Source organism: Centroberyx gerrardi, chromosome 9 (assembly GCF_048128805.1).
Source record: "Centroberyx gerrardi isolate f3 chromosome 9, fCenGer3.hap1.cur.20231027, whole genome shotgun sequence".
NCBI lineage: Eukaryota > Metazoa > Chordata > Actinopteri > Beryciformes > Berycidae > Centroberyx > Centroberyx gerrardi.
This window is the reverse complement of record NC_136005.1, coordinates 9,946,734-9,969,274: the sequence shown is the minus strand read 5'-3', so window position 1 is coordinate 9,969,274 and position 22,541 is coordinate 9,946,734. Positions and strand designations below refer to the sequence as shown.

The window sequence follows — 22,541 nt, the reverse complement described above, 5'->3', positions numbered from 1 at the left end:
TTAGGTTTAGGAAGCAAAGTGGCATCCAACGGTTTCAGAGCGTTGCACCGTTACGGAAGAGAGTCAAGCGGTTTTACTGCACCGCTTCCAATGTTAAAGGATAACTTCTGTGTTTGTGCCATAGGCGGTTTTATGACCTGGAAGTAGCATACAGCCCAGGTGAAATTGACATGCATGATTTGGCTCCCTGGTGATCGCCATACACACTTCAGCAAAATAATAAAGAGAAAATCAGCCTTGGTGCTAAATCAACAGGAGTAATAGCAGACCAACATCTGAAATTTCATCTTAAATTTACATCAGCAACGATTTCCTCAGTTAAATATACAAATTATTTTGTTCAAAATCAAGGACACAGTATTGTTGCTGCTTTGTCCCTACGGCGCAGCATTAGCAGAAGCTCAAGCTCACCGATGATTGTATGGCAATTACCAGCAAGCCAAACCAGTCATTCCATTTTCAACAGGGCCATACACATTACTGTCAGATTAAAAGAAACATCTGACTATCACATGGGGGGAAAAAAGGAACCATCTTTTAGCACAGTCGGAGAGTACTAATTGTTGCACAACAGTTGTTATGGATAATGGATTACTAAAGCTGCATTAATTTCCAGTTGTAGTAATCCGCGGTGTAAATGAGTCCCGTCTTTGTGCCCTAAACAGCCTCTGGGCTGCTGGAGCAGCCTAGGACAGCTAAACAATCCTTCTTGGAAACCTAGATCTGCTACAACAACACACTGTAGTCTGACAGTGCAAATTAGCTGGAAGATGGACACTGTAATCACAAACTTGCTCTCGCTCCCAATCTCTTTCTTAATCTCATCATTCATTCATTGTTTATCCTGCTAGCAGGGTTCTCAGTACCAGTACTTGGCGAGAGGGCGACGCTCCAGGTGTTTTGTAACATGAGGTGTAACGCTGAATTCCTGCCAGAGGAACTGATCACACCGCCTCAACCAACAGATCCTGGGCTGACTCATGTTCAATGAATGGCCTGATTTGTCTAGGTCAATCCTGCTAAAAAGGTCTCTCACAGGCCCTTTGCAAATATGTTTTGGTCCCTCCAAAGGGGTCATGGGGAGATATGACAGCCTATACTTTGTGTTTCTTTAAGATAAAATGACATTTGTTTTAAGTGTCTGTGAAATAAGAACTCATATGGAGCCCTTTCAGTGTTGAATCCTGTAAACCTAACTTCACTAAAACAGAAGGATGTAGGATGGCTTTAAAAAGGCAGGCACACATGTACAGCACACACATACATACCCGAATGCACACAAGTAGAACTAAAAATTCATCAATGGCAGAGACTTAGGACCAAGACCACTAGCCTAGGATTGGCCCCTGAATCACTAGGCACACACACTTTTTCATAAAGTTCTCCCACAACTTCCAAATTCCGAATGTCCAAAAAGATGTCTAAAATAAATGCCTACTTTCTAAACAAGGCTAAAAGCTGGCCAGCATCCTAGCCTTCAGTGTTGTGCTGGTGTGGGGCCTAATCTGAGCTGCTGGGGCCATCCAAAGGTATGTCTGGAATCAGCCGGCCAGGTCTCCATGTTGTTTGGACTGGGACTTTTTGAGCTTGTGGCAAGCGGGAAGGACAGAAGAATGGGCGCACACACACACACACACACACACACAGCAGTGTCTGTGTGTACTAGGGAGGGACTAGCGAGGGGGTTTAGACGGGTTAGGGAAAGGGGGCCATACAATAGAAGTTGGAGGGGGGACAGAGGGGAGGGAGGGGAGATCCTGGCCGACTGAATCAAAGCAGGGAGAAAAGTGTGTGTGTGTATGTGTGTGTGTGTGTGTGTGGAGGGGGGGATCCTGTGAAGGTGTGCCAAGAGAACAGAGACAGAGAGAGAGAAAGAGAGGGAGGGAGAGAGAGAGAGAGAGAGAGAGAGAGAGAGAGAGAGAGAGAGAGAGAGAGAGAGAGAGAGAGAGAGAGAGAGAGAGAGAGAGAGAGAGAGAGAGAGAGAGAGAGAGAGAGAGAGAGAGAGAGAGATAGAGAGAGAGCTGGGACACCACAGCCAGCCCCAGTCCCACATTCAAAAGCATTCTGGACACATTCCTGCACATCAAGCGCGCCACACACACACACACACACACACAGAAATATGCATGCACATGCATAGTAGCCTGCACATTTGCATATACCAGTGCTAATGTGTGCATACACACATACTGTATAGCAACTCATTTTTAAAAAAAAAAAAAAAGAAAAGACAGCATATACACCCCTAATGGACAGCACGTATACCCAAATGGTCCAGGAAACTCCGCCAGGAAAATGCTTCATCTGAGCCAAAATATCACACAGCATAGCTACACATAAACTCAACCACAATATTACAACTATGGATAAAAATGTCCAGAAAGAGCCTTATTCAGGCTGATCTAAAAGGAGGAGATGAAGAATGCACTGAAGTCTTCAGCCTTTTGTCAAGTGCTGTACTTAAATATCTTCCTCTCTCTCTTTCTGTCTTTACTTCCATCTTTCTCTTTCTCTTCATCTTCCCACTCAGTGCCCTTGGAAGGTGATCTCAATGGACTTGTTATAACTGGATTCAAAAGAGTGAGTGTGAATATGGGTGTGTGTATGAATATGTGCGTGCGCACATGAGGTAAGGGAGCGAGAGAAAGACTGAGACGGATCTGTTACACTGGGTCTGAAGTGGACACACACACACTCTAGAAACACCCACACACCCACCTGTGGTACTGGGTTTGAAGGAACTGGAACTCCTCCTTGATGCGGTCCAGAGTTTCTGGGTAGGTTAGTTTCAGTGACTGGGGTGTCCCAGATGCCGCTGCTGCTGCTGCAGCAGCGGCAGCCGCCGCCACGGAGGCCGAGGACCCCGGGGGTGGCTGCAGAGGTGCCTGAGGAGAAAAGAGGTAGCAGATTAAGACCTAGAATATTTACAGATTTGGGACAATTGCCAAAAGACATCATATTTGATATTCAATTTCCGAATCTCGTGTTAATTATCAAAGGGTGGATGGATACAAAAATGTCATTAAAAGTAGTCTGTTTTTGTCTATGTAACTAATTTTATGTGATGATTTGACAAAAGGACACAGTCACCCATAGAGTCTGCCTGCTATGTCTTCAGAATATCGGCATCTACTTCCAAAATGGATTTTACAAAGCAACCACAGGAGCAGAGGATCTGCATGTGCGCATGTGTCTGTGTATGTGCACACCAGCGTGCCTGTGTAACCGTTGTTAAGGGGCCGTCTATTGCATTGTCTTTACCAGCGGGGCCAGATGTGAATGGGTCACCGAGAGCTGGATGGGAGGGTGGAGAGTACAAGAGCCTCTTAGCCAAATGAACACACTTGTTTAATGGCAAGTCTGGCTGGAGGAAAGAAATACAGAAAGAAAAAGAGGGGAGGGAGGGCGAGAGAAAAGAGGGGAAAAAGGGGACCCCATCATGGCCGGAGACCCCCCCTTCTCACCCTCCTCTCTCCCCCTCTGAATCCCCGTGCCTAGTCTCTCTTCTCTGCAGGGTCCGGAGCAATTAGGAGACCACAACCAGAGGGGTAATGCTGCAGGACAGGCAGACAAAAGAGGGCTGAGAACTGGATGGGGGTGGGTGGGGTGGGGTGGGGGCTGTCCGTCTGTCTGTCTGTTTGGCTCTCTGTCAAACTAGCAGAGTGCTGAAGCCGACAGGGCCTGGGACAGCCGGTTCACACCGCAACCACGATGATGGTCAAGAATGAGGGTGAGGTTAAGAGAAGAGAAACAACAGCAGAAGAAGAAGAAGGGCTTGCAGGAAAGTACTGACTGGCTTTGATATGGCTCTATTAGTTCATTACTGACCACAGTCTTGTCGTCGCCTCCAAAGAATGAAATTACTCTCATTAAACAGTGTTTGCTTCCTTTTCAACCCGTTCCCCTGTGTTGGGAGGGGGATAAATGCAAGGAAACAAAAGAAAGAAAAATCATAGAGACAGAACACATTTAGATTCAATGCCAAGATCTGTCTGAAAGACTATGAGGGGAGTGTATGCAAGCTGCTAAAAGCATATGCGTGTTGGCATGACAAGAGGGGAGTGTGCCAGTGTCTACATGCACATATGTTTAAGGAAACATGTATGTCCGTGTGCGTGTAGAGGTGGGAGTGACAGAGTGAGAGATACTGAGAGAGAGAGAGAGAGAGAGAGAGAGAGAAAATGGGGGAGGGTGTATTTCAGAGGGCAAATAAATATCAGAAGAGAGGAAAGGAAATACCGGAGAAGGGGAAAAAATGAGGGAGGGAGGAGAGATGAAGAGCGCAGAGTTGAAAGAGGAGGAGGAGAGGTCAAGAGAAGGGAAAGATAAAAGAAGGATGGAGAGTAAAAATGGACAGATGAGATTGGGTGAGACTGGGAGTGAGAAATGAGGGAATACGGTGAGAGCAGGAGTCGATAAAAAAAAGCCCTGCAGAGAGGAGAGGAAAGAGGAGAGGTGAGGGGAGGAGAGCAGAGGAAAAGAGACAAAAAGAGGAAAGGAAAGGAAAAGAAAGGAAAAGGGGAGAGGGAAGGAAAGGAAAGGAAAGGAAAGGAAAGGAGAGGGGCTGTGGCCTCATTGTTCCTCTCTCTAACAAGCTGCTCTCAATCTGTCGGCCAGATCCCCCTCCTAGAGCACAGGCACACACACACAGAAACACACACACACACACACTTTGTCTGCCTTACTCACACATACACCCCCCGTCTCTTACACGCAAACCCACAATTACACACACACACTCACCCTCACACACGCATTTTGTCAGTCTTGCTCACACATCACACATACACACTCTCCTTACACAAAAACCCATGATTAAACACACACACACTCTTTCCCTTCCTCTCTCACACAACACACACACAGCAATTACTCTTCACCGGGGAAAAGGCGCCTCAGGAGCAAGAGCACCAAGGCCATTTTATAGGAGGATGGAAGGATGAAGAAGGAGGGGGGGCTGCCCTTCTTCTCTCTCTCCTCTTTATCTCTCCCCTTTCCCCTCTCTTCTTTTTTTCCTTTTTTCGGCTTCCTTTTTTCACCTAGCCATGTGCTCCAGAGGACAGGTGCAAAGACAGGCAGAGTCTTCCTCAGAAATGGAGGCATGGAAGAAGTTAGTGGCTGCTGGGAAGACATGAGGAGGAGGTTAGAGAGAGTCAGTGTATTTTTTTGGTGTTCAAGGGGAGAAGAGAATAGATTTATTTAGATGGAGGGAAGCGCTGCTTCGCTCAGCTCTGCTGGGTCAGCCATTTGGGGTCTGACGCATGACTCCAGCCGGCTGGTCAGGGTTGTTGTTATGATGATTCAGAGCAGACTGGACTGGACTGGACTGGACTGGATGCACGTCACAGATGCTGTCTGTGAAACTCAGGCAAAGCAGAGATCCTACCCCAGAATATACAACCTCCTCCCTCCGTCTCCCATGAGCCACTGCCATTACTCTGTCCCGACTCCTGAGCAGGGATCAGCTGAGCAGGCTCAAACGTCACAGGTCATAGTGCTGACCTGGTGACCTCTGGGAATGGATCTAGGCTGGGAGTCTCACCTGACAATCCCACGGTCAGTTATCCCTCCTCTCTAAGCCATGTACAGGCTCAACAGCAAACAAGAGACGTGCCGTCTGCCCTTGAACAAAGCTTACATAGGCTAAAGTCGCTGTGTTACACAATTACAGGCTAGGTCTTCATGTGGCCACCACACAATTTTCAAGCCAGGTTCAGTAACACTAAGGTATGATTGCCTGAGGTGGGACGTCATAAGGAGGGGAAGCTTTTATCCAATGTGATTAGAGATCATCTCATTAGTCACCCGTGTAAACAAATGAGTGTGGAGGTGGTTGCAGCCCTGCGTTGCTATCAGCACTGATCTGATCTGTTCAAGACATCGAGCTGAGAGAGGCTACAGTTAAGGTCATCTATTGCACAAGCACTCACCCAGATATGACCCTGTCACCTCCAATGACACACACACACACACGCTAATCTGTCCCTCAGCCCAGGAAGGCCTAAGTCAATTGCAGTGATTAAATGAGGACCTGTTAAAGTGGGGACGAGAGAGAGAGCGTGAGGGAGAGAGAGAGAGAGTGTGAGGGAGAGCGCGAGAAAGGGCACAAAGAGACATCTACAGCGACAGTAATGACTTTAATCAGACCCCACGTCCCTTCAATGGGCCTTTAAATAGTAGAAGAAGTAGAAGACGGCCAACAAGGCTTTTTAACATGCTAGCCAGTCAGAAATGTCTGAGCAGCACAGCACAGCGCTAGCGGTGCTGCATGCTTCAAATTAGGGCTGCCACATAACAGATCTGGCTGCTATTAAAAGGGCGGGTTATATGTTATGCACACATATCCAAGGTCACATGCAAGACACACACACACACAACAAACGTACACACAAACAGCGGCACTCACATGCGCAAAAGGCACACACACACATGCGTGTACACACAAAATGCTGGTGTGAGGGGTTTGTTGAGTGTGGCATTCCTTGACTGCAATCGTTGCTGTTTTCATTTGAGTTCCCTCTAATTACACCACAAGCAGCAAACCGCTATGACCTCACATCCCTGCTGTAGCCCACAAACACACACACACACACTCACGAGACAGCACGCCCACACATGCTCACCACAAACACTAACTGCATGTGTGTGCACAGTTTTCCTCGAGTATTTACAAGCACACATACGCTGTATTACTGTACTCACACAGATGACTTTCCTTCTAAATATCAGTATAAATCCACATGATTTATCATGATTCTCACTAAACACATAAATATGTAATTTGCTGTTGGGGTGAAATAGGGCTATCATCGTTTGATGTGGTTGTGTGACCATGAGAATATTATGTACTAAAAAGGACCATCCTCTATGTCTTCTAACAGGCCTGTAGGAGAGGAGGTGAGAACCAGATTTGTCTTTGGATGACCTCTCACTTCCTCGCTCCATCTTTCTCTGGCGATTTTCACCAGTGAAAATGTGTTTTTCACATCTGGCATCAAAGAAAACACCAGGCAAAAGAGATTCTTTGAGGCCTGTTGTACACAGAGCCGCCATTTATTTCTAATGAGAAGTTACCGCTTTCCTGCTTCCTTTTTGCCTTTTTGTGTTCCTGATCACAAACGCCAAACACAGCGCTGAATCCAACGTTGGCCAGAGAATCCAGCTTTGATACGACACCTCCACAGGTAGGGAGCCAAAGTTAAATCCAAAGTCAAATTCTGCCTGTTCACATAACAAAAAAAATATCCTTTAGCTGCAGCTCTCCCCAAAGCCAGATGTGTGGCTCCACATTTTTCACTTGTGTAAATCGGAGCGGGATCTCTCTGTCTGTCTCCTTCAGCCGGGGAGATGCTGTGTAGCTGCCTCCCTCCATCTAGCTCGGCCCATTAGCCAGGCCACTAATTACACTGCTTACCCACAGAGTCGATCATTAGAGTAAACACCCACCATGCTCCCTCTCTCTCGTCTGCCTACCACCAAGGACGCAGTGACAGTAGGTCTAACCCAGAATAGCATCACGTACAATATGGTCTATCTCTCAATGTCTGAATGTCTGTCTCTGCACCACCCACACACGCCTCAAACACACCTCCCCACCCCCCGAGGGAGGGCCCTGGGAGAGAAAAAAAAAAAAAAAAAAAAAAGAAACACGGCAATGCACTGTCCTTCAACAAAAGCGTTTGAAGTTCAAGCCTCTTATATCAAATTATTCAAATACGATTGTCAACAGCCAGCGGCGATTTGCATTTTTAAAGCAGCTTGTGGTGGGGAAGAGTGACACAGGTCTATTGCACCCCCCCCCCCCTCCTCCTCCTCCTCCTCCAATCCTCCACCTTACGTCAAGCAGCTATCTGCTCGGCTCTGCGCTGGAGAAACGTCCTGGTAATCTCTCAATGATTCCCTCACTTAGAGGGGAGGGGCTGCCAGGCACCTGTTTCATTAGCACCACACATCTTTCTTTCTCACTTTTTTTTTTTTTTCCGACCCCCTCCACCTCCCCATCCCTCCCTCCTTCCTCCCGCAAGCCTCGTTATTCAAATTTCCCTGCTGTCAGCCCACATTAGCGGAGCGCCACAGTTTGGCTGTCAGCTGGCTTAATTGCTGGAGGTGCCTTCCTTTATTAGGTAACCCCCTCAGCCCGTTTGTTCCTTCCACCGAGACGCACCTCCACAACAGCTTGTGTAAACCTGAGATCCTTTCAGCCTCTTTTCCTTCACTTCCTCCAGCCTCTTTCCCTTCCCCTCTCTCTCTCTCTCTCTCTCCTTCTAATCGCTGGCTGAGCAAAGCAGGCGAGCTGCTGATCGATAGCCGCGCTCTCGCCACAGGACAACAGTGGGGATAAAGAGCTAAAAGCATGCTGGGACTGGGGAAGTGGAGGCTTGCTCCATGCTAGCTCTGAAGGTGGAGAAGAGAAGGCCTCGTCTCCGTGTCTCTCTTATCCAGCGTACCCTTCCCCAAGCCCACCTCCGCCTCTGAACTACCTGACCTACCTAATCTTTGTTCCACTGACTAGGTGTGAAAATAATTTAGGAAGACCACCTCCTTGAAGGGTGTGTGTGTGTTTATATACACCCCCCTCCCCCCTCCCTCCCAGGGTGTATATAAATGAAGATTTGGAAGGAAGGGTGGGGATTATATGTAAATGTACATGTTCAGTAAAGTAAGGCTTTCATCGTCACAATAATATAAGAGTTGAGATGAGATATCTGTCATATGAAAACTAACATCTCTTCCTACAAAATAATTTCTGGTATGGAAGTAAAGCACATTGTGGCTTACTACTAAAGTTTATGATACATCTTAAGACCCTCACTTACAAAATAATGTTTTAACGGTATGAATCATTTGTGTTTTTAAAATACTGAATTTTAGGTAACATTTTTTTTTTCACAAATGGATACAAGGCATCTTTGAATGGAACCATTTTAAAACTTACCTAGTCCTACTCTTGCCTTCTTGCCATGCTTAGCATGCTTGTCATGACCGCACAGCACCAAGGTACTTGGCATGAGTTTAAGGCGCTGGTACTGCTGGCATCACCAAAACACCCATAATTACAGTAGAGACACCTTCTTTTCTATAATGGCTTATATTTATGTAACAGTCAGCAACACATGTGTTGCGTCTGGAAGGTTTGCATCAAAGCAGTGTACGAATAAAAAAACAATGAAAAACAATGAACCATCTCATAACCATTTGTTAGATTAGAAACAAATTCAATTTTCAATGGAGCATTCCTCGGTGTGCTTTACAAGCTCGTGAAGCACAGTTGGATTTCATATTTGGCCAATTCCACTGCTTGGGTGAAGCTAGCCACTGTGTAATGAAGAAAAAGATTGAAGCACTGCTGGAATCTGTAGTGTGTCAACAGGTACTTTCTGGAGGTAAAGAGGAGAGGAAGAGAGTGGAGAGAAAACCTTGGCAACACCTTAGTAAGTATTGTAAGCACACAGTATTTCTGTATAAGTACTTGATGAAAATCTCCCTAATACATAATGTACTTACAACGGTGTAACAACACCGTTTTAATTAAGCCATTCGGATGGCGTGTTACACTGTAAGTACATTATGTATAAGGGAGATTTTCATATACCTACACAGTAATATTGTGATCTTACAATGCTTTTCTATAGGTTAATACACTGGAATAAGGCCATTGTAAAGCAAAGTGTTACCAAAACCTTTTCTTTTTAGGAATGGCTTTGGTTTGTATAGTTTTTGAGGTCATTTAAGGACAGAATTTGTGGATGTTTGCTTTAGCCCACTGATGGCTGCTTACAGAGGATGAGTGAGGAGGAGGTACAGGGAAACGCAGAATAACTGATTACCCACAATAGTAGCCTCTTAAGCAACCCCTCCCCCATCTCAGGGCATTGTTCAGAAGAAAATGGTGGGTATGGGGCTGTTGGAAATATTATGACCAATGATATTATGACCTTTGAGAGGTTTGGTCGCCTTCGACTGATCATTTTCAAGGCTGTCGGTGTGTTCGCTGATTATCTCCCACGGACCAGGTCTACTGTGGTGCTGGAGGTCTCAGCAAAGCTACATTTTCTACCAAAGCATGCAGACCTCCTGTAGATGCACATGGGACATTTGGGTGTTCGCAGGGTACAGCTAACCTGCTAGTAATGCTACCGGTCTCTCTTTATGCCTGTTCGCATTACATATTTATTCATTCTTACAATTGTACGGCCTGTTGACAGGGAAGAGGGCCAAATGTGTAAAAGTTAACACGGCTAACATCATCTCAGGCTAGCAAAAAAACAAAATAGATGTTTGTTGTTTGAGTGGAAGCCAAGCTTATATCCCGCTAGCATGGTTTGTTTTCTGCTCAGCCCCGCCTTTCGGTGTCTATTAGCCATGTGTGTCTCTGTCTCCGTAGCTGATTTGGTGGAACACTGAGGATTTAAGACAGCCAGCCATGCCTGCCATATCCCATACACTTCTCAACTCGCCTACTGTACTTGGCATCAGGCTGAATCCCAAAATCATCTGGGCAAGGTCAAGGGCTAGTATCCTTTTCCAGAATCTTCCTATGTAATGTTTATGTAAGTGGACACCACAGCATCATAACGTCTGTGCACGTAAATAGATTCTTAATCCCTGGGTGAGGGGAAATAGGCCTTACATACACATCTTATGTATGTACTGACCTGGTCAATCACAAACTAATGTGATTTGGCCTGTTAGGCCTCCTTATGAATGTACTTTAACACTGTTACAAAATGACAACTGTGCCTTGTGAATCTGTGTGGACTCTATAAAAGTCGCAACATCTAGCCCAGAAAAAATATGAAACAGGAATTCACTAAGTTCCTACTTTACATAAGCAATCATGAAAGAGGATCCTTTGTAAAGAGCTACAAACACGCAGGTTAAATTACATGCTACCTGTCTCTTGTTCAGGACTTGAAAATGGTACTTGCAATAATGTGAATTATAACTCTGTCATCAATATCCATTGATGACAGAGTTATTGTCAGCCTAGTGCTCCAGACTGGGGTAAATAGTTTGCCTCAGACGCCCCAGGGGCCGTGCTGAGTGGCCCTTCGCTCCGAGTTGCAAACGAGGCCTAATCACAGCCGAAGTCTTTCTGGGGACGGGCGCTTTACATGGTGCTGTGGAGGTCTGCGGAGGGTTGAAATGAAACAGAACCGCTGGCCTAAACGTTCCACCCAGACCCGCCGCAGTCTGCTCCTCTCTCCCCGGGACGCCTGGCCATACATTAAGATGTGGTTTGGAGCTCTCACAGGAACACAGTGAGGAGAGGCTGGATGAGAGGGATTGGGTTTAGAGTGCAAACCACAGACCCACAGTCTGCCTCCCGCCCTGCCTGCCTTCCTGCAGTCAGCTACACTATATACACAGCTGCTGGTGTGTGTGTGTATTTGTATGTTTGGGGTGGGAAAGCTTACAAGATCCCTTTTATCAGTGTCGCTTTAAGGAAGTATAGGGTAATTCGAATAGAGGCTACAATGCATGACTGTCAGCAGCATTAGCGTAATTTACTGACAAGTACAACAAATCTGTACAAAAATGAACGCAACGTGTCTTTGTGTGTTTTCACCTGAGTGAATGAATCTGCAGGCGGATTTAATTGAGGTGGCGTACACACACACACACTCATATGAAGTTATACTTCACAGTGGGTTTAATCTGGTTTCAATGCATGGGACATGAATGTCAAAACACTCTCAGGGGTGGGGTGCAGGGTGGCATGGGGGAGGGATATAGATGAGGGTTAGGCAAATGAGCAGGTCTTAATTGATACTTCACATAACTAGAGGACCAGTGTTTATGCATTTCAGTCTGCTCAAAAGCTCTCCACCTAACTCGACTAAAAAAATTAAAGCCACGCAGCATAAATTTCACTCCTAACCTCACAGAGATCCATCTCAAAACACAGATAGCAAGCCAATTTGTGTTTCACTTTTTTTCACAGCCCCATTAGTAGCCCCTATAGAGGATTTCTGGCAATCGTGGTTGGCCTCCTAGAAAGGCTAAGCTACTCTGGTTTAAATCCATCAAATCAAAGCCATGCATCATCCTTGATATGATTACAAAAAAGCAAAATTTCTGAAAAACAATGAGTGGCACTTGAGAAGGGCAGACCATCGAGAGAAGGTGTCAACAAGCCAAGCTGACTCACTCCCTCTCTCACCCCGTGTGGAAAGGACAAACAAACAGAGACACTTCATCATCTGGGTCAACTCCACCACACTGTGGAGATGGAAGAAGGCTCCATGTTTCCAGCCTGATGATGGTGGCCACCAAGGACATGAGATTTACACACAAAGAGACTCAGTAAAGTTGGATGTTGTTTGGGGGGCTTTGCCCGAGCAAATCGCAACTGATTAGCGTGGGTAACAAATATCTGCCTGACCTTTGTAAGACAAAGATTACACCGGCCGTCGTTATAAAGACAAACAAAAATATGATGTTGTATATAGTAGCCTACAGTCTGGAGTATCATATTTTCCCCACAAAGGAATCCCCGGAAATAAACAGCAAGGATGACAAAGACACGAACAATTCCGGCTTGCACTAACTTAGGATCCTTTAATGGATTTCATTTAGGCTCAATTTGCTTCAAAAACACCCTGACTTTTATTATAGGCACTGTGGATTTATTAATGCTCCGGGTTGGAAGAAAATAACCCCATTAATCGCGGGTAGATTGTTACATAGTAGCGTAGCCTACTTACCGGTGGTCGGTTTTGAGGAAACATTGTAGCCGCCGACTTGTATGTCTCTGTGTGTTTTTTCCCCTATCTTCTTTCTCTCTTTTAGGGCGAAATGGTTCGTCGAGAAATAGGAGCACACGATCTACTATTGTTGGTTTCAGAGAGGCATTTGGCCTGGTTTCAAAGGTAATGGCAAAGCTAGTCTCGGCTCGCTCATTCCTTGCTTCAAGACTCCTTTGTTCTGGGTTATATCTCCAACCCACACTGCACTGCACTCGACGTGTAGTAAAGGGAAGAGATGCACCCGGTCCAAGAGGTTTCTTCCAAGTCCTCAACTTCGCACTTCCAGCAATTACAATATCGCAAATGGTTTCCGTCCCCGATATATTCTCGCCGTCTATAGCATAAAGGCCGGGGGAAAATGTGGTTTGCTTGTGGCTTCGGAGACGGACACACCACCAGCACATTCAATGCAGCCGCAGCCTCTTTTGTCTCGCTCGTTGCCCTGCACTCTTTTCACACAACACTCCCAGTCCCTCACTTCTCTCACTCCCCCCTTCTCTGATCCTCAATGGGACATAACATATGAGTTACTTTCCTTAAGGGGGGGTTGGGGGAACCTAAAGACACGGTTTGCTTTTTTTTTTTTCGCAATTTGTTAGTCAAAATAAATGGCCATAGAAGATCTTGGTTATTTTCCTTATCCAGAAACACTTGGGGAAAATACGTTTTATCCTCTCTACCCTTCAAAGTTATAAATACTGGGCAAATCAGAGCATCACGCATTTACACAATGCTCATCTTCAAATAGCCTGATGATATTTGCAAAGAAACCTTTGTTGGGTTTCTTCCTTGTTAGTATTGCATTGTAATTAGGTTCATTCGCATAGCCATGCAATTGAAAAATCTATTTGAAAATCTTTCCACACATTTAGGAAATTTTAATTTCATAAACAGTGCAAATTTTTCTCCAGAAAGAGGGGGTTCAGTGGAATTGTTCAATGATTGAATGAAATCTCCACGTGGGGCTCGGCCTCGGCACAGTAAACACTGGTAAAAAGAGCCAATCAGTATTAAGAATACCCACGTGGGGCGTGCTGACCGTTTGCTGATTGGAGCATCTAGGTAGCACAGTGCTCCACACGTCAATCAAATAGACCACAACTCCTCTGTGAAAGAGTTAACCCTTTAGGGGTACAGGGAGTGATTGAGAATGCAAGGAGTTTTGTGGTAGATGTATCAAAATTCAGTGGTTTTCCTTTTCTCCCCACAAACCGTCAATGCATTCAAAAAACTTAAATTTCTTCCAATTCATCCGTGCTCAATATGGAAATAAACACATTTTGCAGACTTGTGCATCAACCTGTTCATTTCTAACTGTCATAAATAAACCATGATCGTAAGGAACTGACCAAAAACATGAATAGATCTAAAATCAACTGAAGAACCCAATCATTTAACCACATGAAGTGAATGTCCAACGAATGTAATTACACTGATTTGCTAACAGTGTGGAAGGCGCCGAAGCCCCAGAGAATGCAATAGTGATAATACTGCAACACCTCCATGGCTACATATCGAATGTGTGCATTGTTTGTTACCTGGAAAAGGAGAGTTATTCTGGAGAAGAAGGGAGAAATGGTGGAAAAATTGGTATTCTGGTGGCACGACCCCTTTAGCGGGGCTCATAATTAGAGAGAGAGATATTGAAAAAGCAATTTCTGACAGTGGAAATCACAACCTGCCAGAGGTGGAGTTGGAAAATATAGATGGGTGTGTGTGCGTGTGTGTGTATGTGTGTGTGTGAGAGAAAGAGACAGAGAGAGGAAAGGCAGAGGGGGAGGGATGGAGGGAGGGAGGGATGGAGGAAGAGAATAAAGGATGAAGGACAGCAGGGGGGATGCTGAGAAAGACGAGCCAGTAGGAGGGTTAGAGATTGAATGAGAGAGAGAGAGTGCACACGGGTGATGGAAAAAAAAAGAAAGTGTGTATATGTGTGTGGCTTGTGCATGTGTGTGTGTGTGTGTGTGTGTGCGGATCGTGCGCGTGTGTGTATATGAATGTGTGTGTTGAGCAGGCAAGTGAGGGAATGAAAAAGAGAGAGGCACACAGAGTGAGGGAGAAAAAGTGGGGAGAGTGGAGAGTGAAGGAGAGAAAAAGAGGGAGAGAGAGAAAGAGAGGGAGGGAGAGAGAGAGAGAGAGAGAGGGAAAGAGAGAGAGAGAAAGATTTTATTGCCATTTTTTCCCATGAATTTTAATGCACAGCGCTGGTCTCCCTCCCGGATTCTGGGATCACATTTATTAGAAAAAAAGTCATGAGGAATGCAGTGCTTTGCAGTCTGCCGCTGCACAGGGAGATGTTTCATGTTGGTGGTGGTGGTGGGGGGGTTGGGTTGGGTGGGGTGGGGTGGTGGGGGGCGCAGTGGTTGCTGGGCCTGGTGGCGGGGGGTGGGGTGGGGGGGGCACAGGATGTATGAGGCTGCGTTGTGTTGTGCTGGGGGGGAGGCATAATAATATAGATGATAGAAAATGATAAGTGAAGGACACATATTATTGCTATTGGCAGGTCAGATGAAGGAGTGTGCAAGGTGTGTTCGTGTGTGTGTGTGTTCGTCTGTGTGTGTGTGTGTGTTGGCTGAGCTCCAGTGATTAAATACAGCAAGTCCACAGTGCCCTCCTCTCCTCACACCTCCACACAGGCTCGGACCAGCGGGACATCAAAGTGGCCACACAATGGGTGTAGACAATGGTCGTAATGCTACTGGAGCTTTTTGTTTTTAGCTCGATCATGTGAGGTTGTAAAGAAGCCATCCTGTCAAACGCATGTGCGTGCCGAGTGTAAGTAAACACACACGCATGCACACCTGTCTCAAAGGGCAGGGCAATGGAAAGTGCCTGGAGGAGCAGCGTCCCTTTATAGTCGCACCTTGAGGAGAAGAACAGAACAGGATGGAAAGCCAAGACATGCCAATCCAAACCGCTAGTTATCCATATAGTGGGCAAATTATCACCGAGCAGCAAAACATCAGGAGGGAGTGGCTTTGAATGAGGTGATGAAAACAAGTTTGTTTCACATGGAACTTCAGAGACAACTGATTCATTCCTTTGTGGTTGCCAATGGCAATATCACTGTCGAAGGCAGTGACTATGATACTGGCACAAAGTGGATCCCCAGTCACCCTGGAGAGGGTCTCACAGCCGGACGTCCTATCTAGAAGATGAACTGTCTTTTGTCACCTTTTTGTGTTTAATGGAAGGTAGCACAATGAGAGTGGTTATTACAATGTTTTGTTTGGATCAATAGGTTTTACCCTGTCTGGTGCTTTCAACCCCACATTCAGACAGTTATGGGATTCAATACTAAATCCTATCTAAAAAAAAAAAAAAAGATCAGGTGCTAGATTCTCTCAGATAAAAGACTCTGGCTTAAAGGCAAAATCCACCATAAAACACTTTAGCTGTTGTTAAAAAACAACAGCTACTGGCAATGTGCCTTGTATTTCTGGGCCCATTTTGTTGTTTGGTGGTGAATTATTCTTATTTCCTTGGATAAATGGCAAAATGTGGATGACATAACATCACATCGAGATTTTTTTGCACCTACAATGGAGTTTGATAGCAGAAAACTTTCTAAAAGCCCCTCAAAATCACAGACTAAGGGTTTCTTTCTAAACTCACCATTTTGCACTGACATTCAACAATCAGACAGGGAGAAATCCATCACAGAAGAGGCAGAGACACCAATTTCTCCACTGACAGAAGCCTCAATAAACCAGAATGCAATGCAGCCGCAAGACAGTTTTGAGTAAGCGGCGCGACTCCCAGTTTTTCTCAACTGGAAAAACTCTCGCTCCACTATCGCTATCGCTATCACTCTCTCCATCTACATGTATAACCCACATCTGAATGCAACAAGTTCCTGTCCCGGCTCTGGGGGTTGGTGAAAGTAATGTTGGGAAACATAGGAAATCACTAACAGAAGTACAAGTAGACAAGGTGGTTACACCAAGCAAGCAAATTACAACAATTCATCACAAAGTAACTCCTGGAATGCATTGAACATTACAGGTTAACAGTGTAAGAGGGTGGATTTTTCCTTTTCTTTATGAGTGGGTGACTACAGTACAGTACAGATAGAGTCAGAATTCGTCACAAAATGGCATCATTTGGGCAGCAAACAGTAAACTTTTGATTGTATGGTACCCCTGTGTACCCCCCCCCCCCCCCCCCCCCCCCCCACACCCCCCACCTCCAGTCTTTTGGATGGGGGTGAGGATGGCTCCTGCCCAGCGTGGGCTTGAGTGACAGGAAGACAAGGCCACAGTGTTGTCGTGGTGCGGCCCCCCTCCTCCCTCCTCCCCCACCCACCTCCTCGCTTACCCCCTCCCCACCTCCCACAACACCCCTCCCCCCCCTCCCCCCGCTGCCCCTCATCAGACAAGCCGGGTGTCAGCGCAGAGACGGCACGGTGATTTATTGGTCTCTACTCCCCTGGGACACCACCCCCCCCCCCCCCCCCGCTCCCCCAACCCCCCTCTCCACACCTCCACCACCACCCCCACCCTCCATTCTTCCCAGCCCCCACTCTACACCCCCCCCAACCCCCCCCTCAACCCCCCCTCACCCCCACAATCCCCTCCCCTTCTGTCCTCTCCTGCTGCATGGCCCCTGGGGGGAAAGAAGGGGTAATGACCCACATCAGCAGCGGCTATGCTCACATGCACTTCCACGCACGCAACACACACACACACACACACACACACGCACGAACACACACACACTTTCACACACCTCCTCTTTCCCTTGCAGGCAGATACAAATAAATACCCTCTGTGACACATACACACACGCACACACACAGACACACAGACACACACACACACACACAGAGAGAGAACAGACTCCGACACATTTACGCCCACAGGCATGTGTATCTGGGAACTCAGGAATTCCAGCGCTTTGCCTTCATGTTGTGTTTCCCTGCTCAAGAGTCTCCTCCATTCCTGGAACACATATATGTAAGGAGATCGATACCAAACCGCTGCATCCACACACCTACTTTCTGCAGTATTTGCCAGATATTTCTTCTTTTTTTTTTTTTTTTTTACAGCACACTGTTTTCACCTTTACCTGTTGTAACCTTGGACGAGGGAATTTCCACGTCTCCTTTTCACAGGCATTATTTTCTTTATAAAGCAGAACAATGGAGTGATTTGTGTCTCTCCGGTGTGAAGTGGAATAAGATCTCCTTTTGACTTTCCAAATATCTGTGAATGTGCCAGCCTGTGCACAATTTGGCCATGAAATCCGAGTTTGCACTGTGCGCTCGCAGAGGCAATGATGAAGTAAGGAGAGTTTTAGAAAATAGACTTTCTTCATGGTGTCTGATTTCAATAGATAGCTTCATATGTGCCAGCTGAATTCTCGGGCAAGGTCAAAGTAATGGTTTGTATTCTCACACTCGACTGCTTTTTCAGCCAAGTGCAAAACAGCACCTTTGGAGAGGCTGATTTTGAATTCAAACACTTGATCCACACTGAAGGGAGAGCGAAGAGGTTAAATCTGAGCATTGACTTGCAAATGCCACCGACAGCACCCTCTGTGCTCTGTCACTCATCTCACACAGCAGAATGAGTCTCTCTGGAAGGCCTGGCGTTCTCTCACTGACGTATGCAGTGTTTGCCACAGGTTTCCAGGTTACATGGATGGTGGCAATCCGGAGAGTGTATGTGTCATGTGTTAATGTGTGTGTGTGTGTGTGTGTGTGTGTGTGTGTGTGTGCATGCATTGAAATGGGAAGGGGGATAAGTAAAAGATTTTTAAGCAAGGAAGGACGGGGGATGTTAAGTAGGATGTAAAATATTCTGCTGGATAAGTACGACTCACATCTTCTTGGTAGAATAATGGAATGGTTTTTGTTTCCAAAATGAGATGGGCTATCTACTATTTAAAAAGAAGTCACACCTTCTCTTACTAAATGATAGACAAGCACCAAATTATTATACTTTCAGAAGGATAGTAGAGAACTTAAGTCTTTGGTTGACAAAATGACACTAGAGATATTGAATGATGGACTTCAGGTAATGATATTTTGCCCCAAAATGGATATAAAGCATTTTGGAATAGAACTCTTTATCTATATTTGCTAAAGAGGAAGGGCTGAGACACTAAATAATACAGGATGGAAAATAATAACCTTACACTAGCTTATCGCCCTTATTGGATATTTGTAGGTCCAGTATCGGCTGTATTTACAGACATCTGATAATTAAAATTCACAGCGGAACATAGGGAATCTGCGTTTACAGCTAATAGACAAGTAACAACAAATGGGTCAAAATTGTGATATCTGCATCTTCCTCGCAGCTCCTATGCTAAACACTAAGGTTGATACAATTCATACTCTGCTATTGCAGTGTACTATTAGTCCTGTGGGTTCATCTGGAGCCATGTAGGCAACAAGCTGGATCACTGCATTATACTGCCACCGTCTGTTCAGGCGAAGTATTGCAGCCGCATCAAGGTGGATAAGATTGATAGGATGCCTTTAAATCGTCTGCTTGTTTTGTTCCCGGTTACACTCGTGCTACACAATTAATAACTTCCACCCACTTATCAGTCTATACTAATAGACTTTGATAAGGCCTTACGTTTCTGTAGTGTGTGCACAGGTGGTTCTATGGTGTAATGGTTAGCACTCTGGACTTTGAATCCAGCGATCCGAGTTCAAATCTCGGTAGAACCTGCTTTTGAGGAGAAAGATTCACGTCAACAACCCTACACACACTCTGTAACACGTCAACAACATGCAGGTGAGTCTCAGGTGAGCAGGAAACTAACCGTACAGATAGAAACCCGGCTGCCGTGCCTGTAGATCCGCCGTACTAACGTTACCCATCCGCTAGTCAGAAACTAAGCATCATGCTCAGTTCACCGCTGGAAGCTTCACAGGAAAATTATAATCCTGAAAAAGTAACTTTTCACTAGTTCCTGGAAAATGGATCTAAATAAAATATATACTGAAAAGAAGCCATTTTCTGGCAGCAATCTGCAATTATACATTTTAGCACACGGTGTCGCTAGTTCATTGTAAATGTCTACAATTTAATGTGACGTACAAAGGATGTGTGTGCGTGGACAGAGTGTGTGTATGTATTTGTGTACATGTGTTTGTGTATGGGGGGCGTGTGTGTGTGTACGTGTTTGTATATGTGTGTGTGTGTGTGTGTGTGTGTGTGTGTGTGTGTGTGCATGAGAGAGAGAGAGAGAGAGAGAGAGAGAGAGAGAGAGAGAGAGAGCGAGCGAGAGATTAGCTCTCTGGTGCATATTTTCCACTAGCAGTCATTCTCACACATGGAGCAATTAATTCTGAGAATATGATTTCATCACAGGCGTTTTTCATGAACATTACTGAAGGGTCATGGGGGGATTTACTCAAAAGGATTTACTAAAATAATTATAATTTAGCCATTAAGTCAGTCAAAACAGAATTAAGTCTTGGCTTGCACCTTCACTGGTACCCTTTTAAGTCCCTTCGCCCATATGGAGCCAGGGGACAGAGAGACAGACCCTGAATTCAAAATGGAGGAAGAAAAATGATTTATATAAATCCTATACCACCCAGCTTCTAGACCTAATACTTTTGCTATGTTTTGACACAAATATAGTGATCAAATCCTGGTTATAAAGGGTTAAAATCAGATTCTTTGTTCTTGTGTTAATAAAATATAATCTTACTCAACTTGCCTGATTAAGTCACCTTGCTATAAATATCTATCAATATCTATCTATTCTAATTATATCATATATCTGGGTAATTAAGTGTTAAAAATACAACATAAAACTTTTTCCATTTCTCATCATTGAGCCTCCGGACTGCTACAGATGGATAAGCCTGACACCGATCTGTCATTCACATTGATCTGACTTCTGTTTGGACCCATGAATCATGACCTGCCATTACTGATCAGAAATATCTGCTTTGCTTATAGTGAACCTGTATCCGTCAGCGTTGTCTCACATCCCAGACAGGCATCGGGATGATAATAATCAGTGGAAACAAGAGATGGACTGCCAAGTAAAGGGGGAAAAGGATCGGTTGGGGTGATGGGAGAGAGAGATGGAAAAATCATGTTTGTGTCCTTAATCTCACAATCTGAATGCCTTTTATTCCCCTTAAAAGGCGTTTCTGACAAGTATTTACCCATTCTATCAAAAGTATATATAATTTATTTCAGTACCCACAACGGCTTACAATTGTCAGTTTTTTGCAGTCCGATTAATTTCATAGCATGTGATTTGTTACTCCCCTACCTGTTTATGCCAGAGAGAGAGAGAGAGAGAGAGAGAGAGAGAGAGAGATGGGGGTGGAGTGTGTCTGCTTAAAGCCACAATGAACAAGAGATAAAAGGTGAAATTATCTATTAGTTTGTGAAAAGACCCACATTATTAAAGAAGCACTTGTATCCCAGTCAATCCGCTGTGCTCTCTGCGCTTTCATGCTCTCTTTCATCCTGCTCTTTCACTTCCTAAGCACTGTATCTTAAGTCAAATCAGGGAGCTTTGATGAGGCTGCAATCCAGTGCCTTTGAAACAAAAGCCACAATGTCAACTCCATCGCAGTCCAAGAGAGCACAGATTGACTTTTTATATTGTACGCTTTGTCTGCACCATTTATCATCATTTTCAGGGAGAAAGACCCAGCCGCACACTGTATTAGGTTTCTTTTACTCTTTACCTGCTTATTATTAAGAAAAACGTTTCCCTTTTCTTTCTTCCTCTCTCTCTCTCCAGTTCTCCTTCTCTTGCCAGCGCTCTCCCCTCTTCTCTGGAAGCTTGGATCTGGGTAAAACAAACTGTCCTCCCCTCCGTCTCCGTCTCCTTCTCCTTCTTGGCCGGCAGCATCTACACTCACATTTTCCCTTTTTTCATTCAGTTTTTGCTCACTCCTTTCTAACGCAGGAAGGCATCTTGTATTTTCCAGGGGAGACCAGCTGGCTGTTCAGCAAACCCAGGCCTCCCACTTCCCCCTGTGGTCCTTCTCTCTCTCTCCCTAATGCTGCAGCTACATGGGCAACAGTTACAACACGAAAGCCGATTTTTTAACCCATTGAGGTCAAGATTAGAGATCTGCTCCTGGCTGTCTAAAAGGAAAAACAAATCAGATTTCACGATGTTTATAACTTGTCACACATCCAGGAAAGGATGAGGTCTGTACCATAAAAGTCGGATGTCTTATGCCTGAGCAGATCTAGTCCTGCTTATGCCTCCAGTCCCATGCAAATATTCTGTTTTAGCTTTGATAGATATGATAATGAAGGGGAGAGTGCATTTAGTGTGATGAAACTTTGAAAGCACGTAGAAAGAAAGGTTAGAGGTCTAATATTGGGCAATTTTCTGCACAGCACTGGGATTTATTATCAGCAGAAGAATGTTATGCTATCATATCATGGTGGGAGTTATTACTGGTGTATACAGGAGTGTTGCAAGTTCAGAATGATATACAACACCCTCGCAGCCCACTGGGGGTGACTGTGCTAAATGTAGGTGATTTAGTAACCAGTCAGACCTCTTAGTTTGTGTTCCAGAAAAAAGCTGTTAAAGTGTCATTTGAGAAAACATATTGATATTTTGGGAATTACCATCCTCACATTGAGCCACACTGAGCGAATGCTGACTTTTTAAATCCACACATGTATGTTGTGCTAGGCCTATATCTCTTCTCTGGCCCCATAGGATAATACATAACTCGCTCCAATCTAAATCTGGAGACTTAAAAATAACACAGCAACATTATAAAAATGTCTTGGGTTAGATACTGGGTGACTCAGCTTCATTTGTGAGAGACACATATCA

General features: G+C 45.1%; 2 protein-coding genes and 1 non-coding gene across 3 annotated transcripts in view; 2 read left to right on the top strand and 1 right to left on the bottom strand.

Moving 5' to 3' along the window:
* tle2a (TLE family member 2, transcriptional corepressor a) overlaps positions 1-13,138 on the bottom strand; it is a 37,053-nt gene extending 23,915 nt beyond the window's left edge. Inside the window, exons 1-2 of the mRNA XM_078285511.1 lie at positions 12,708-13,138; positions 2,719-2,885 (exon numbers count right to left, since the gene is read on the bottom strand). Coding sequence (XP_078141637.1) covers positions 2,719-2,885; positions 12,708-12,731 — 191 coding nt within the window. The 5' untranslated portion in view covers positions 12,732-13,138. The remainder of the gene's footprint in view (positions 1-2,718; positions 2,886-12,707) is intronic.
* LOC139928106 (C2 calcium-dependent domain-containing protein 4C) overlaps positions 1-22,541 on the top strand; it is a 304,401-nt gene that overhangs the window by 270,359 nt on the left and 11,501 nt on the right. The gene's annotated exons all lie outside the window — the stretch shown is intronic.
* trnaq-uug (transfer RNA glutamine (anticodon UUG)) lies at positions 19,360-19,431 on the top strand. The gene has a single exon. It is a non-coding gene; the product is annotated as a tRNA-Gln (tRNA).